General features: G+C 49.1%; 4 protein-coding genes across 4 annotated transcripts; 1 reads left to right on the top strand and 3 right to left on the bottom strand.

Annotated features, from left to right (window-relative positions):
* Positions 1-168: 168 nt before the first annotated feature.
* Positions 169-3,720, bottom strand: LHYA1_G008019 (uncharacterized protein; the record flags this gene model as incomplete). The annotated part of the gene is made up of 3 exons (XM_031152940.1): positions 169-1,501; positions 2,097-2,148; positions 2,214-3,720. The coding sequence occupies 3 exons, from the start codon at positions 3,718-3,720 to the stop codon at positions 169-171; spliced, it is 2,892 nt and encodes a 963-aa protein (XP_031002770.1).
* Positions 3,721-4,990: 1,270 nt separating this feature from the next.
* On the bottom strand, positions 4,991-5,818 carry LHYA1_G008018 (uncharacterized protein; the record flags this gene model as incomplete). The annotated part of the gene is made up of 1 exon (XM_031152939.1): positions 4,991-5,818. The coding sequence occupies one exon, from the start codon at positions 5,816-5,818 to the stop codon at positions 4,991-4,993; it is 828 nt and encodes a 275-aa protein (XP_031002771.1).
* Positions 5,819-8,245: 2,427 nt separating this feature from the next.
* Positions 8,246-9,860, bottom strand: ndufaf7 (Protein arginine methyltransferase, mitochondrial; the record flags this gene model as incomplete). Its single annotated transcript, XM_031152938.1, has 4 exons — positions 8,246-9,090; positions 9,136-9,337; positions 9,387-9,653; positions 9,702-9,860. 4 exons carry the CDS (start codon positions 9,858-9,860, stop codon positions 8,246-8,248), a joined length of 1,473 nt encoding a protein of 490 aa, XP_031002772.1.
* A 164-nt stretch (positions 9,861-10,024) lies between these two features.
* Cdk11b (Cyclin-dependent kinase) lies at positions 10,025-11,473 on the top strand (the record flags this gene model as incomplete). The annotated part of the gene is made up of 3 exons (XM_031152937.1): positions 10,025-10,572; positions 10,642-10,858; positions 10,925-11,473. Coding segments are annotated over 3 exons (1,314 nt in total), but the record flags the coding sequence as incomplete, so codon positions are not given.

Genomic DNA, 11,473 nt, shown 5'->3' with positions numbered 1-11,473 from the left:
CAAGTATCCCTTTCAATTCCCATCATCCTCAAAGCAACTAGCAGCCAATTAAGCAAGTGTTCCAGAGCATGAACCCCCCACCCCCCCGAAAATCAATTCCAAGCCTCCTCCGCCTTTCCCCTCCGCCAACGCCAAATTTGTGCAAGATATCTCCTTTACGCTACCCTGCTAAGAGAAAGGGGTGTATCCTCCATGTTGTCCTAGCACGTCACTTTCTACTACTGTTCTACCTCCCTGTCTAGTTGGCCCAGAAACCTGAACTGTCTTTGCAGACTTCCGGGCCACCTTTTTGCGGCAATAGTACTCGTCAACCTTGAACAGAAGGTTCTCGGCATGTCGTTTCTCCTCCTTCGGGATCCACTCGCGGTGATCAATATCCTGCAACACATGAACGATATGGTGCCTAGCATCCTTCCATTTCTTCAGCAAAATCGAGTTTTCAACCAGTCCGATACCTGCTCGAAAGCTTCGGATATCCAATAGAGTGTCGTAGTCGAAGATTGGTAATAGAACGGTTGGGTTTTTCAATTGGCAGAGCCCGATAAAAGTCACGATCTCTGTATATCGTAGCATTGCTAACTCGTAGTTCTTGGCTGCAACGGCTCGGCCTGCGTGGACGAGCTTCCAGTCGGAGAGGGATATGTAGTCATCTCCGTCGATTTTGCGAATTGCTAGGAACCATTGGCATTTCTCACAGTCATCTATGTAACCAGATAATTGCATGCCGGGCACATATTGAAAGCCTTTATAGCCGGGGAGAATTACTTGTAAGGAGGGATCGTCCGACTTCAAGATTTTGATGGAACCGATCGAATTTGCGTACTTGAGAGATCGGAGGAGCCGAATCTGGTCTTGCTTGGTCGTTGTGACTTCTTCGTTAAATTGAATCTGCATGCTAATTCTAGGGAACTCGCCGTGGGCATGAGTTTGTGGGTGAAGTGCATCAAGACTCAAGGCGCGCAAGACACGGCTGATATCAGGGAGATCAGAGGCAAGAACCAGTATGGACTTGACAACTTTTTTGCTGAGGGTCGGAAAATTGACATGGATTCTCATAGAATGGAATGTGACCGTTCGGATATGGTGGTCGGTCACTATTGGGATACCGGCAGTCTCGATGTCTTTCGTCAAGCCATCCCAGTTCATCGAGATAATCACCAGTCCCTTTGATATTGCGACGACATCCTTAGCTGTGGCATAGAGTTGCTTATTGACAAAGCCTATGGAGAAGTAGTTCTTAAACGTAGTCTCTGTGGGGGTGTTGACGGCTTCGAAATTGGGGCGTGCCGGGTTGAGAAGCACTTCCATGACTATATTGTCACGGATTTCGGGCGGGATGGTGAGAAGCGTTCGCTGGTCTGGAGCTGAATCCGATGAGAGGGACAAGTTCGCCATCTGTGTGAGAGCTGGTGGAGGATTTGCAGAAGCGTTTGTTGCTGGATGGTCATCTGCTGTTGGTCGAGACATCGCGAAGGCGTTGCCGTGTGGAGTCTCCGGAGGCCTGTATAGTTGAACTAAGACTTCTGCTATGTTCGACTAGCACTTGTACATACCTTGCAAGTTGAGTTCTTCTATTTCGCGGATTTGGAGATATGGTGTAGTTAAGATACCTAGAGCTTAAAGTAAAACAACAAACGGCGGCGACAACGCTCGCTCAAGGGAAGGAAGCACCAGGAATAGACAAGGTGGGAAAGCGCGTTTTGATGCAGCCACACATCACATGCACACATATCATGATTGAATAGACAGAAGTTTACAAGAACAAAAATAATGTTCTAAACCTAGTGATCCATCCATTTTAGATACACATTAAATAAGTAGAAGAAAGCCTGGTGTAAACCTCATGCATGGATTGCTCTCCTCGTAGCCCCACTACTATTACACAAGCAAGCAAACCTTCACGTGAACATGAATTCGGTCATAGGTAGGTAGTCAATATTCACCTTGGAGCAAGTATCTCAAGGTCAGTCCAGTAAAGTGGCGATGTTTATTTCAAAACGTAGCAAGAAGCAATTAAGACCCACGAAAACGTACCTACAAACAAAGACAAATGAAACTATATAGTACCAAACCACAAACATACTTTCGGAACTTACATTTCAAGAACCTCTCTCCAAGTCTCCGCCTTTCTATGAGCCCTTGCCTTACCTAAGACCGATGCCGGTCAAAGTCTATCTTAGCAGCATCCCCATTGACTAGCCTTACCCCCTTACTAGCCATCTCCAATATCTTAGGAGTAGCGCCATGGATATTTTGAGCTTCCTGCCACACACATAGCGTTTCCGACCCTCTCTCGGAGAGCAACCAAGCAAAAAGCTCCTCGTTGAGAGCGCGACAGCCAGCGAGATAATGAAGAGCTGTGTTTCCATGAACATCGCGCTTCGAAAAGTCCCGTACACCGTTGTTCCACAGATACTTTACCATTTCCGTCTGAGCAGAGAAATACCCACAATCATGACTGAAAGACTCAGGGTTGGTGTCGTTAAATGGCCTTAGATCTCTTGTCTCGTGAATGCTCTTATATATGATACCCGAATGTCTCTGAATTTGTGCAACATTAGCACACATGCAGGCAACGTGCAATAACGTATGGCCCAAGGCAGTCTCGCCGGCATTTCCGAGCGGCGTCTTACCCGCAACGTGCTTCAGGAGTTCGAAATCCAGCCTCGCAACAGCGAAATGCAAGATATGAACACCATACACCGGCGTCCGGAGCTCGAAATTGATACTCGGCGCTCGGCATAGGATATCAAAGGCCTCCTTGTTGAAACTGCTGCAGTGAACAATTGTCGCCATCAAAGGGGTAACACACCTAGTCGGATTCGCCAACGGCATCGTATTAGGCTCAAACCCCCTCTTTAGCAGAAATTCCACCATCTCCACATTACCCGCTTCAATCGCAGCATGCAGCGGACTACTCACACTCAACGAACTCTCGCTCGCCGTCTCCGGTACATAAAACTGCGGACTTTTCCAAAATATCGCATCAGCGCCAGCATGCAGCAACAAGTCCACAATCTCAGTCTCGCCACTTTTCGCCGCCAGCACAAGTGACGGCATCGTCTCACCATGTGTCCAGAAACAAGCCTGCGTAAAGCCCTCCTCGCACCAAAACGGCGCCATGGCACCACCCTGGCGGTCTTCAACCTCCTCGCACGTGAGGTTAGAAATTTGCGGCACGTTCATGTTTTCCAAGAAAACAGACCTACGCGCTACATCGGGACTGCCGTCGATAAGGCCATTGATGCTAGGCCTAAAGCGCAAGAACAGCGCCGCGTAATCCTCCATGATGCAATGCGGCACACCGTTGGGATTCGCGCCGGCTTCGAGCAGGATCTTGACATTTGCTGGGAGGTGGGCGCGGATGGCTTCCATGAGCGGTGTTGTTATGCCTACGATGCTGCGACCTCTTGAGCGGATGGCCCCGTGGCTGAATTCTGATGAGAAGTCTAGGATTTTCGGGTCGCGGGTTTCTTCGTCGCAGCGTCGTTGTTCGCTGAGGAAGTAGCCATGCGATAGGACAGCTTTTAGGATGTTGTGGTCAGGGTTTGAAGCTGCTTTCATGGAGGGTGAGAGGTAATCTTCCGTTACGGCGCGCGTGTAATCATCGGGTAGGGAGACGATGTTGGGTTCGTCGTTGTCTGAGATGATTTGTGCATCATCTTTGTATTCGTCGGCATGGAACGAAAGAGTGACTGATGAGGCAGTGCGAGAAGCCATTTTCAGAAGACTCACCGTTCTTTGAATATCCTTGATACTTAACCTTTGTATGTATCACTTGGCGCTATAGGTAGATGTAAAACTGTAGGTAAGGTAAAAAATGGGAGGTTGTCGTTGCCTAGTTTAAGTCATGAGTTCAGCCCCAATTAAATGTCACGCTTCCCTACTATATTTTATACACAGGCAAAAAGCAAAAATACTTACTTGAGACACCTCTGGGTAATATCTCTTTAGGATAAACACAAATGGTTGGATATAAAGAAGAATATAAAATGAAAATGAAGTTCGAATGCCAATCACGTGAATAATCCATGCGCTTGTCCTTATTAGGACCAGGGCTTGCCTGCTTTAGGGGGAAACTGATGTCAGCCAATGGATTATATTGCTGGCTTTAACTTAGCTAAATCCAGCATTATTCTAGATCAGGATAGTAAGGATGTTCTTTTATTATCTATAATTTGCTGCTCTTAACTTTCCAATCTGATAAAATAATTATATCCTTTACCTTTACAGATCTATTAATAGGTCTTTTCTGGAGCCATCAACCCACCGCCATTTCGAGACACATCACAAACATATGGACACTTGGATTCTTTTCAATTCAGTATATTTTTGCCTGTCTTTACACAATATTACCGTTCTACAGTAATCATACATACCTAGCCAGTCTTCGTTTTCATGCTCGTCCTCACTCCCTTCAACTGCCAAGATACATACTGGCCTTCGCCATCACATTTTGGGAATTCCATCGTTGGTAGCAATTTTCCCGACGGTGATGCCATAATTTCCACCTAACTTCCCTCGTTTTTTCATATCAAGTCAGGATGTCAAAAACCCGGGAAAACGCCAGGCAAGACTGACGAGCTCATGTGGGATAAAAATGCCGAAGAATAGGAAGAGGCCCAGAAAGCGTTAAGCAAGAAGTCCATGTGTCGTCGCCTCGAAATGCTGGTGACGGAGAAATTCGGAAAGCCAGTAACCTGGATTATCCCAATGATTCTTGGCGGGTTCAATAATCTGTATCGAATACGCGTTGAAGATGCCTTCGATGTCCTAGATCGACGGCCGTCCAAAAACAATCTTTGGAAGACAAGAGTGCATCTTCTAAGCAAGGATGTGAGTAATGCTATAGAGACATTATAGAACATAATTTAGAAGAGATGAAGGAACGGAAATTGGTTGGGTGGGATCCGGAAGCAGCGAAGAGTCGTTTGGCAGAGGTGCTTTTGATTGTGAATTGATGTAGTATTCTGGCCGGTGTTATGCAATATCAGAACTTCGCAATATAACTAGTATCTCTCGAAGACCTAGAGGACCTATATCTCCGCATATCAGCCAGATATCCAGGTACTTCAGCAACTATCGGCCTCGCAACAACAACCCGTTCGACCTCCCCGTAGCTCTTCCTGGTCCCCCCTCCGGCATCGTACCCATCACCATCGTTATATGCCCGAACATCGATTTTGTCATCCTCAACATATGCAACACCCTGCTCAGGAAGCACCTGCACCTGCTGCTGAAAGCTCACAATTCTCTGCTGCCCACTATAATCATCCATCCCCGTACCCTCCCGACTGAGTCCCACGCCCCCAATCGCCTTACTCCCAATCGGACTCTGCCAAACAATACACACCCCGCCCAACACCCCCGCAAAACTCGAAAGCGCCACAGCCGCCCAGCCCGTCCAGCCCGCAAAGCTAACTACGACCAGTCCCAGAAACAGAAACGCAGCAACCAGTATCCCAAACAGCAGCGCAGACACCACACTAGCGTACCACATGACCACGCGCCTCTTATCGCTGTTCTCCGTCCCGAAGTATGCTATCGCCTGTGGCCGATACAGCGTGAACGCACACGTCGCGAAAGCTGTCGCTGCGAGGTCCAGCAGGAACAGCAGCCATGAGACGCCCATGTACGACTGTGCAGCGTTGGCGGAGAAGGGGCCGTGGAGGGGCGGCGTAGGCGCATCCACTAGTTTCGAAAAGGTAATGGACGCGCCGAGCGTGGAGACGCTGAGAATGGTCTTGAAGAAGTTGTCGAAGAAGGTGGCGAGCCGTTCGCCGGGGTGCTTTTTCTTGGCTTCGATGGCGGCAGCCATTGTTGCGGATGGCTGAGGTGTGGGTTTAAAGAGAGGCTTTCCTGTGTTGGAAAGAAGTGCGCTTACTTGTACTCTATTCCTGTCGAGTATTCAGAGGAATACCGTATATGCTGCGGGGTGCGGGGTTGTTTTGATTCGTTGCTGAGCAACCGCTGAAGCGAATCATTTAAGGGGGAGGGGTACCGAAGGCCACTGTCTGCGTGGGATTTACGACCCAGGCACTTACTGGGAAGAGTACATCCAATATCCCTTCTCACCTGGTTATTATCAATCACTTTCACCAAACACCATCACTTCCTCTCCCTCCGCGCCACCTCCAATACCCCCATCATAACCTCATACTCAAACTGCACCCCCACCCCTCCTAACTTCCGGCACTCCTTTCTCACATACCCCCCTCGCCCTCGCAACATACCTCGCAACCAGCTATTGGCCATCAACACCCTTCTTCGCCGCATACGGCAACGCATCCCGCCACCACAGCTCCACGATTGTCTCCCTAACACTATCCGTAGTTGCTTATAGCATCTGGAGTTCTCGCGGAGGAATCGAGTTAGTTGCAGTGGCAAGTTCTTTGATGGGAAAAGGTTGATTATGTGAATTAGTAAGTATGGGTTCGTGGAACAATTAGTGTAATAGCGAGAAAAGATTCTCTTCCATATCACTTTCTCGAATTTGTTATTATTTTGAGCTCGACTTAAAGTCCGTTACTGTTCTTTTACTGCACTTTGAAAGCCGCTCTGTGTTAACTTGGAGCATTGGACAAAGAGGGTTTCGGAATTGGCTATTATGAAGGGAATGAGAAGTAAAGTGAATATATTTCTGTTCAAATCTTGGAGAGAAGTGAATTTGACTGACCCTGTCTTTGGTAGGAGTAGATTTGACTCACTCTGTTTTGGCAGTAGTGAATTTGGTAAGCGAGTCGTGACTTCTACTTGCGCAGCACTTCTCTCCTTTGATTAAACTTTCAAACCTTTCAGTCTCTGCTTACTACTATCGCCGTCTTAAGATCATCCTCGCAATCATGGCATCGTCAGTCGTCCTCTCAGCGATGCTCGCGACAGTCAGCGAATCCAAGTTTGAGTTGCTCCAGAAGTAGAAGAACTTCGAAAACGGATGGAAACAGCTCTCCCACGACGTAAGCAGAGAACCTAGTCAGCGTCTAAAGGTGAAAGCTTTTCTCGACCGCATTGAGACTGTACCTTCCATGAGCAAGATTACCACCCCTTCAACTCAACCACATTCGAACCTACGTTGACCAAGCGGAACATTATCCTCCAATCTCGCTCGGCTTGACGAAGGATTGGCAGGCTACCCTCGAAAGAGAACTTTCCAGCCAGGCAGAACGTGACAAGTACGCCGAGCTTTACTGCCGTCTGATGAATGAATGGTTAGGCGTTTCTAGGCAAGGCAGTTTAGATCTATCGGACCGTTTCTCTTTGGTCGATCTCTCGAGTAAAGAGATGGGGAAAGAGCGTAGCGTACCGTGTGGGGAAATACATCACGGAAAATGTCTTCCTTTAACAGCTCCCGCAGAGGGAAGCAGAGTTCAGATCGCCTTATGATAGTAAAAGTGTCTCACGCAATCCTCCGCACAATGGCGACCGAGATACTGATGAAGACCCACCTTGGCGAGGATCAAGTTGTCGTACAGACAGACTTCAAGGGGTTGGCCCAACTCTCCCTCATTAAACTATCTTCGCCGTCCTTAAGTCCTTGGGTATTTTGGACAGCTGGGTGAGGATCTTCCGTGGCATCCTTGAAGCTCCGGACCGGTTTGATGAGGATGGCCCCGAAGCTACAGTAAGAATCCGCTAAGCGAGGAACCAAGCAGTCCTATCAGCGATGTACCAGCGGGAAGCATTTTCTTCTCCTTGGATTTTGCGTTTAATATAAACAAGGGTGGAGCCATTCTCTATCGCATGTATGATGATATTTGGATGTGGGGCAATGAGAAGACGTGTGCCATCGGATGGGACTCGATTACTACATTCAAGAATGTGATGAGATTGATGCTGAACGAAAGAAAGACCCAGTAATCACAGGCCGGGCAACAACGCTTCGGCACTGACAGGATAGACTTAATATTTTAGAGTGCTTCAGGGGCTGCGTGTAACTTCTTAAGATAATATTAGGATTCTTTCTCGAAATATGACGATGTGAAGGATGTACCTGAAATTGAACAGACTAAAGGCTCTCGCACAGTGTTTTTGTATATATGTTTAGGTGAGAATACGTCGTTGACAGGGAAAAGTAAACAAACCATAGGCAATTTATAGTCGTTCGATGACCTCAAACTTTAACCCACAGCTACAAGTTCTAGCGTAAATCATCATTCTCTTAGTATAAATGACATGCTGGGCTATTTTGATTACATACACGGTTCTAATATACACTCATACAGTAGTATACATAACATGTCTATCTTCATCCCTCAACATCACCCCCAAACCCAACCGGCCTCCTACGCCCCGCACTCTCCGGCACAATAGCCAAAACCTTATACACCTTCCCCATGCCCCCACCCCCCCTCTCAACAAGTCTCTTGCACGCACTCTCAATCCTTCCCTTTTCCTCCCCCCCACGCCCCTTACCCAACATCTCCGCCCTCTCCCTAATCCCCATACCCTCCAGCCACCCCCCCTGCTCCACCGGTCCCCAGACCTCCACACCTTCAGTCGCTTTACACGCCGCTTCTGCGAGAGCCACGAAATCCACGTCGGCGGAAAGATCTACGAGGCCTGGTTCGCTGAGTGGACTGACTCGCTTGTGGCCTTTGATGCCGCGTAGACTGTTGATGGGGATTGTGTCCGCGGGGCCGTAGTCTAGGATTAATGCAGCGCCGGAGCTGGGTTTGCCGATGAGGGAGGCGATGGCGGCAGCATAGGCGTGTGATTCGGGACTTACTTCAATGAGTGAGCCGGGGGTGGATTTCAGGGCTTTGTAACGGAGCGAGACTTCGGGGAGGTAGAGACTGTGTGGTGTTGAGGATTTACTAAGTGTGAGTTGGAATTCTGGGGGTTGGTCTTTTGATGTCGTTGTTGTTGTTGACGGTGGGGGTGCTGGTGAGACGACCATTTCGCGCCATTGGGGACCTGTTTGCTTTGCATTTGCATTTGCCTTTTGGGCGGACGGGGAGAGGGCGTGTTCACCGGTAGGGGTTTTGATTGTAGTTTCTTGGGGTGAGGGCGTAGGAGCGACGGATTGGAAGGCGTGGATGGGGAGAGCGTCGAAGAATTCGTGGGCTACTATAAATGGGGTTTTGTCTTCGCCTACGTATAGTTAGTACTATCTTGAAATGGAAGAGGGCTTGTTACCGGATGGGACGAAACGTATGTTTTCTGTCCATATGATAGGGATGTTTGCATATTTGCTTGTGCTCTGATGCCCAATTGACGTTTCTGTCATGGGGGCATCTCCACATAGGAGCTGCTTTTGAGCTTCTCGTAACGCAGGACTAGCTTCTACTAAATAGACGGCTTCAATGCTTGACGCCATTGGTTTGAAGTTTTGTATAGTCTGCATAGCAGGTCAGTAAACGTCTATTGGAGTGTTGGTCTGAACATACTCGTAACATATCATCCATCAGCGTTCCCCTCCCAGGACCTATTTCCACCAATTCAACCCCCTTACTCTTCTTCCCCTGTGCCATCCATTCCGCTACGAACCAAATCCCTATCAGCTCCCCAAAAATCTGCGATATCTCAGGAGATGTGATAAAATCCCCCTTCTGCCCAAACTGGTCTCGTCCCTCTTGCTTGGATGTATAATACCCTCCAATGTCAGAGGTCAAGCACATTCGCATGAACGACGCTAAGGGAATTGGTCCAGTTGCCTACATATTGAATCAGTACGTGTCTGTGGGAGCTTTGGAGGAATAAACTGGTACAGTGATAGCTTCAGAAAGTTGTTTTGCCAATGGCGTAGACCATTGCCTTGCCTCCGACGACGACCACCTCACAGCAGCGCAAGGAACCCCATAACTTCCTCTCGCAGCACTTCGAAGTATATTACGCGTCTGCGCCGAAACTATTGACCTCATAACGGCCATTTCCAGCTGATTATCGTTGGATTCCAAGCCTTCTCAAAAATTTAGCGTCAGCCTTGTGGAAGCAACAAAGTTCGGCTGAACAAGGCTCCAAAATTTGACGAAGCTCCAATCGCAAATCCAAGTTCCCCACTCCAATACAACACCACAACAACAAGATGAGCAGCAAAGGAAAATCCCGTTGGGCAGATGATGAAGATGATGCTGCGCTTGAAGCACAGCGTAAGAAGGAGAAGGAGGAGAAGAAGCGGTTGAAAGCTGAGAAACAGCGGAAAGCCGATGAGGCAGCTCTACGTCTCAAACAGCAGCAAGAATCGCAATCGCAACAGCAAGCCCAAGAATCAGAACCACCCTCTAAACGCCGCAAACTCTCGCCCTCGCCCCCGGCCCCGCCCGTGCTTCAAGCCGAGCTTCCTCCAGCAAAACTCCTACGATTCCCAGCCCCGAACTGGAAGAAGTGCCGCAGCGTCGAGGACTATGAGAAACTGAATGATATTGAAGAGGGTGCTTATGGATGGGTATCCCGTGCGAAGGATAGTAAGACGGGGCAGGTTGTGGCACTGAAGAGGCTGAAGATGGATAATGCGAATGATGGGGTGCCTGTTACGGGGCTGAGGGAGATACAGACGTTGATGGATTGTGAACATATCAATATCGTGGCCTTGAGGGAGGTGGTTGTTGGAGAGGATACGAGAAAGATTGAGAAGTATGATTATGCACTCTTTTTTTATCACTGTTCAATCATTTACAAAACACCATACTGACTCAGAAATAGCATCTTCCTTGTCCTAGACTTCCTCGAGCACGACCTAAAAACTCTACTCGAAGACATGCCCGAACCCTTCCTCCCCTCCGAAACTAAAACCCTCCTCTCCCAGCTTGTCTCCGGCATCTCCTACCTACACAGTAACTGGATCCTACATCGGGATCTCAAGACTTCCAATCTCCTCCTTAACAACCGCGGTGTATTAAAAATCGCAGACTTCGGCATGGTAAGTACCTATATCCATAACACCCCCTCCCAAATCAACCTATACTAACCACCCACCTCCTTCTAGGCTCGCTACTTCGGCGACCCCTCCCCCAAAATGACCCAACTAGTAGTAACCCTCTGGTACCGCGCGCCCGAACTCCTGCTCGGCGCCACGCACTACGGGCGCGCCGTAGACATGTGGTCCATCGGCTGCATATTCGGCGAGCTTTTACACAAAGATGCGCTGCTGCCCGGAAAAAACGAAGTCGACCAGCTCTCGCGCATCTTCGAACTCTGCGGGATCCCAACCGAGAGCAACTGGCCGTCCTTCCGACGCCTCCCCAACGCGCGCTCGCTGAAACTGCCCAAGAACCCCGTAGCGCAGGGCTCGGTGCTGCGGGCCAAGTTCCCGTTCCTAACCGCTGAAGGGGGGAGACTGTTGACGGGCTTGTTGGGCTTGGATCCGGGGAGTCGGCCGAGTGCGGATGAGGTGCTGAGGAGTGCGTATTTTCGCGAGGAGCCGAGGGCGAAGAGCCGCGAGATGTTCCCTACGTTTCCGAGTAAGGCGGGTCAGGAGAGGAGGCGGAGGAGGGGTACGCCGAATGCACCGGAGCGGGGGAAGGGAGGGGGACAG

Source organism: Lachnellula hyalina (assembly GCF_007821495.1).
Source record: "Lachnellula hyalina strain CBS 185.66 chromosome Unknown contig00152, whole genome shotgun sequence".
Classification (NCBI taxonomy): domain Eukaryota; kingdom Fungi; phylum Ascomycota; class Leotiomycetes; order Helotiales; family Lachnaceae; genus Lachnellula; species Lachnellula hyalina.
This window is presented reverse-complemented; position numbering and strand designations above follow the sequence as displayed.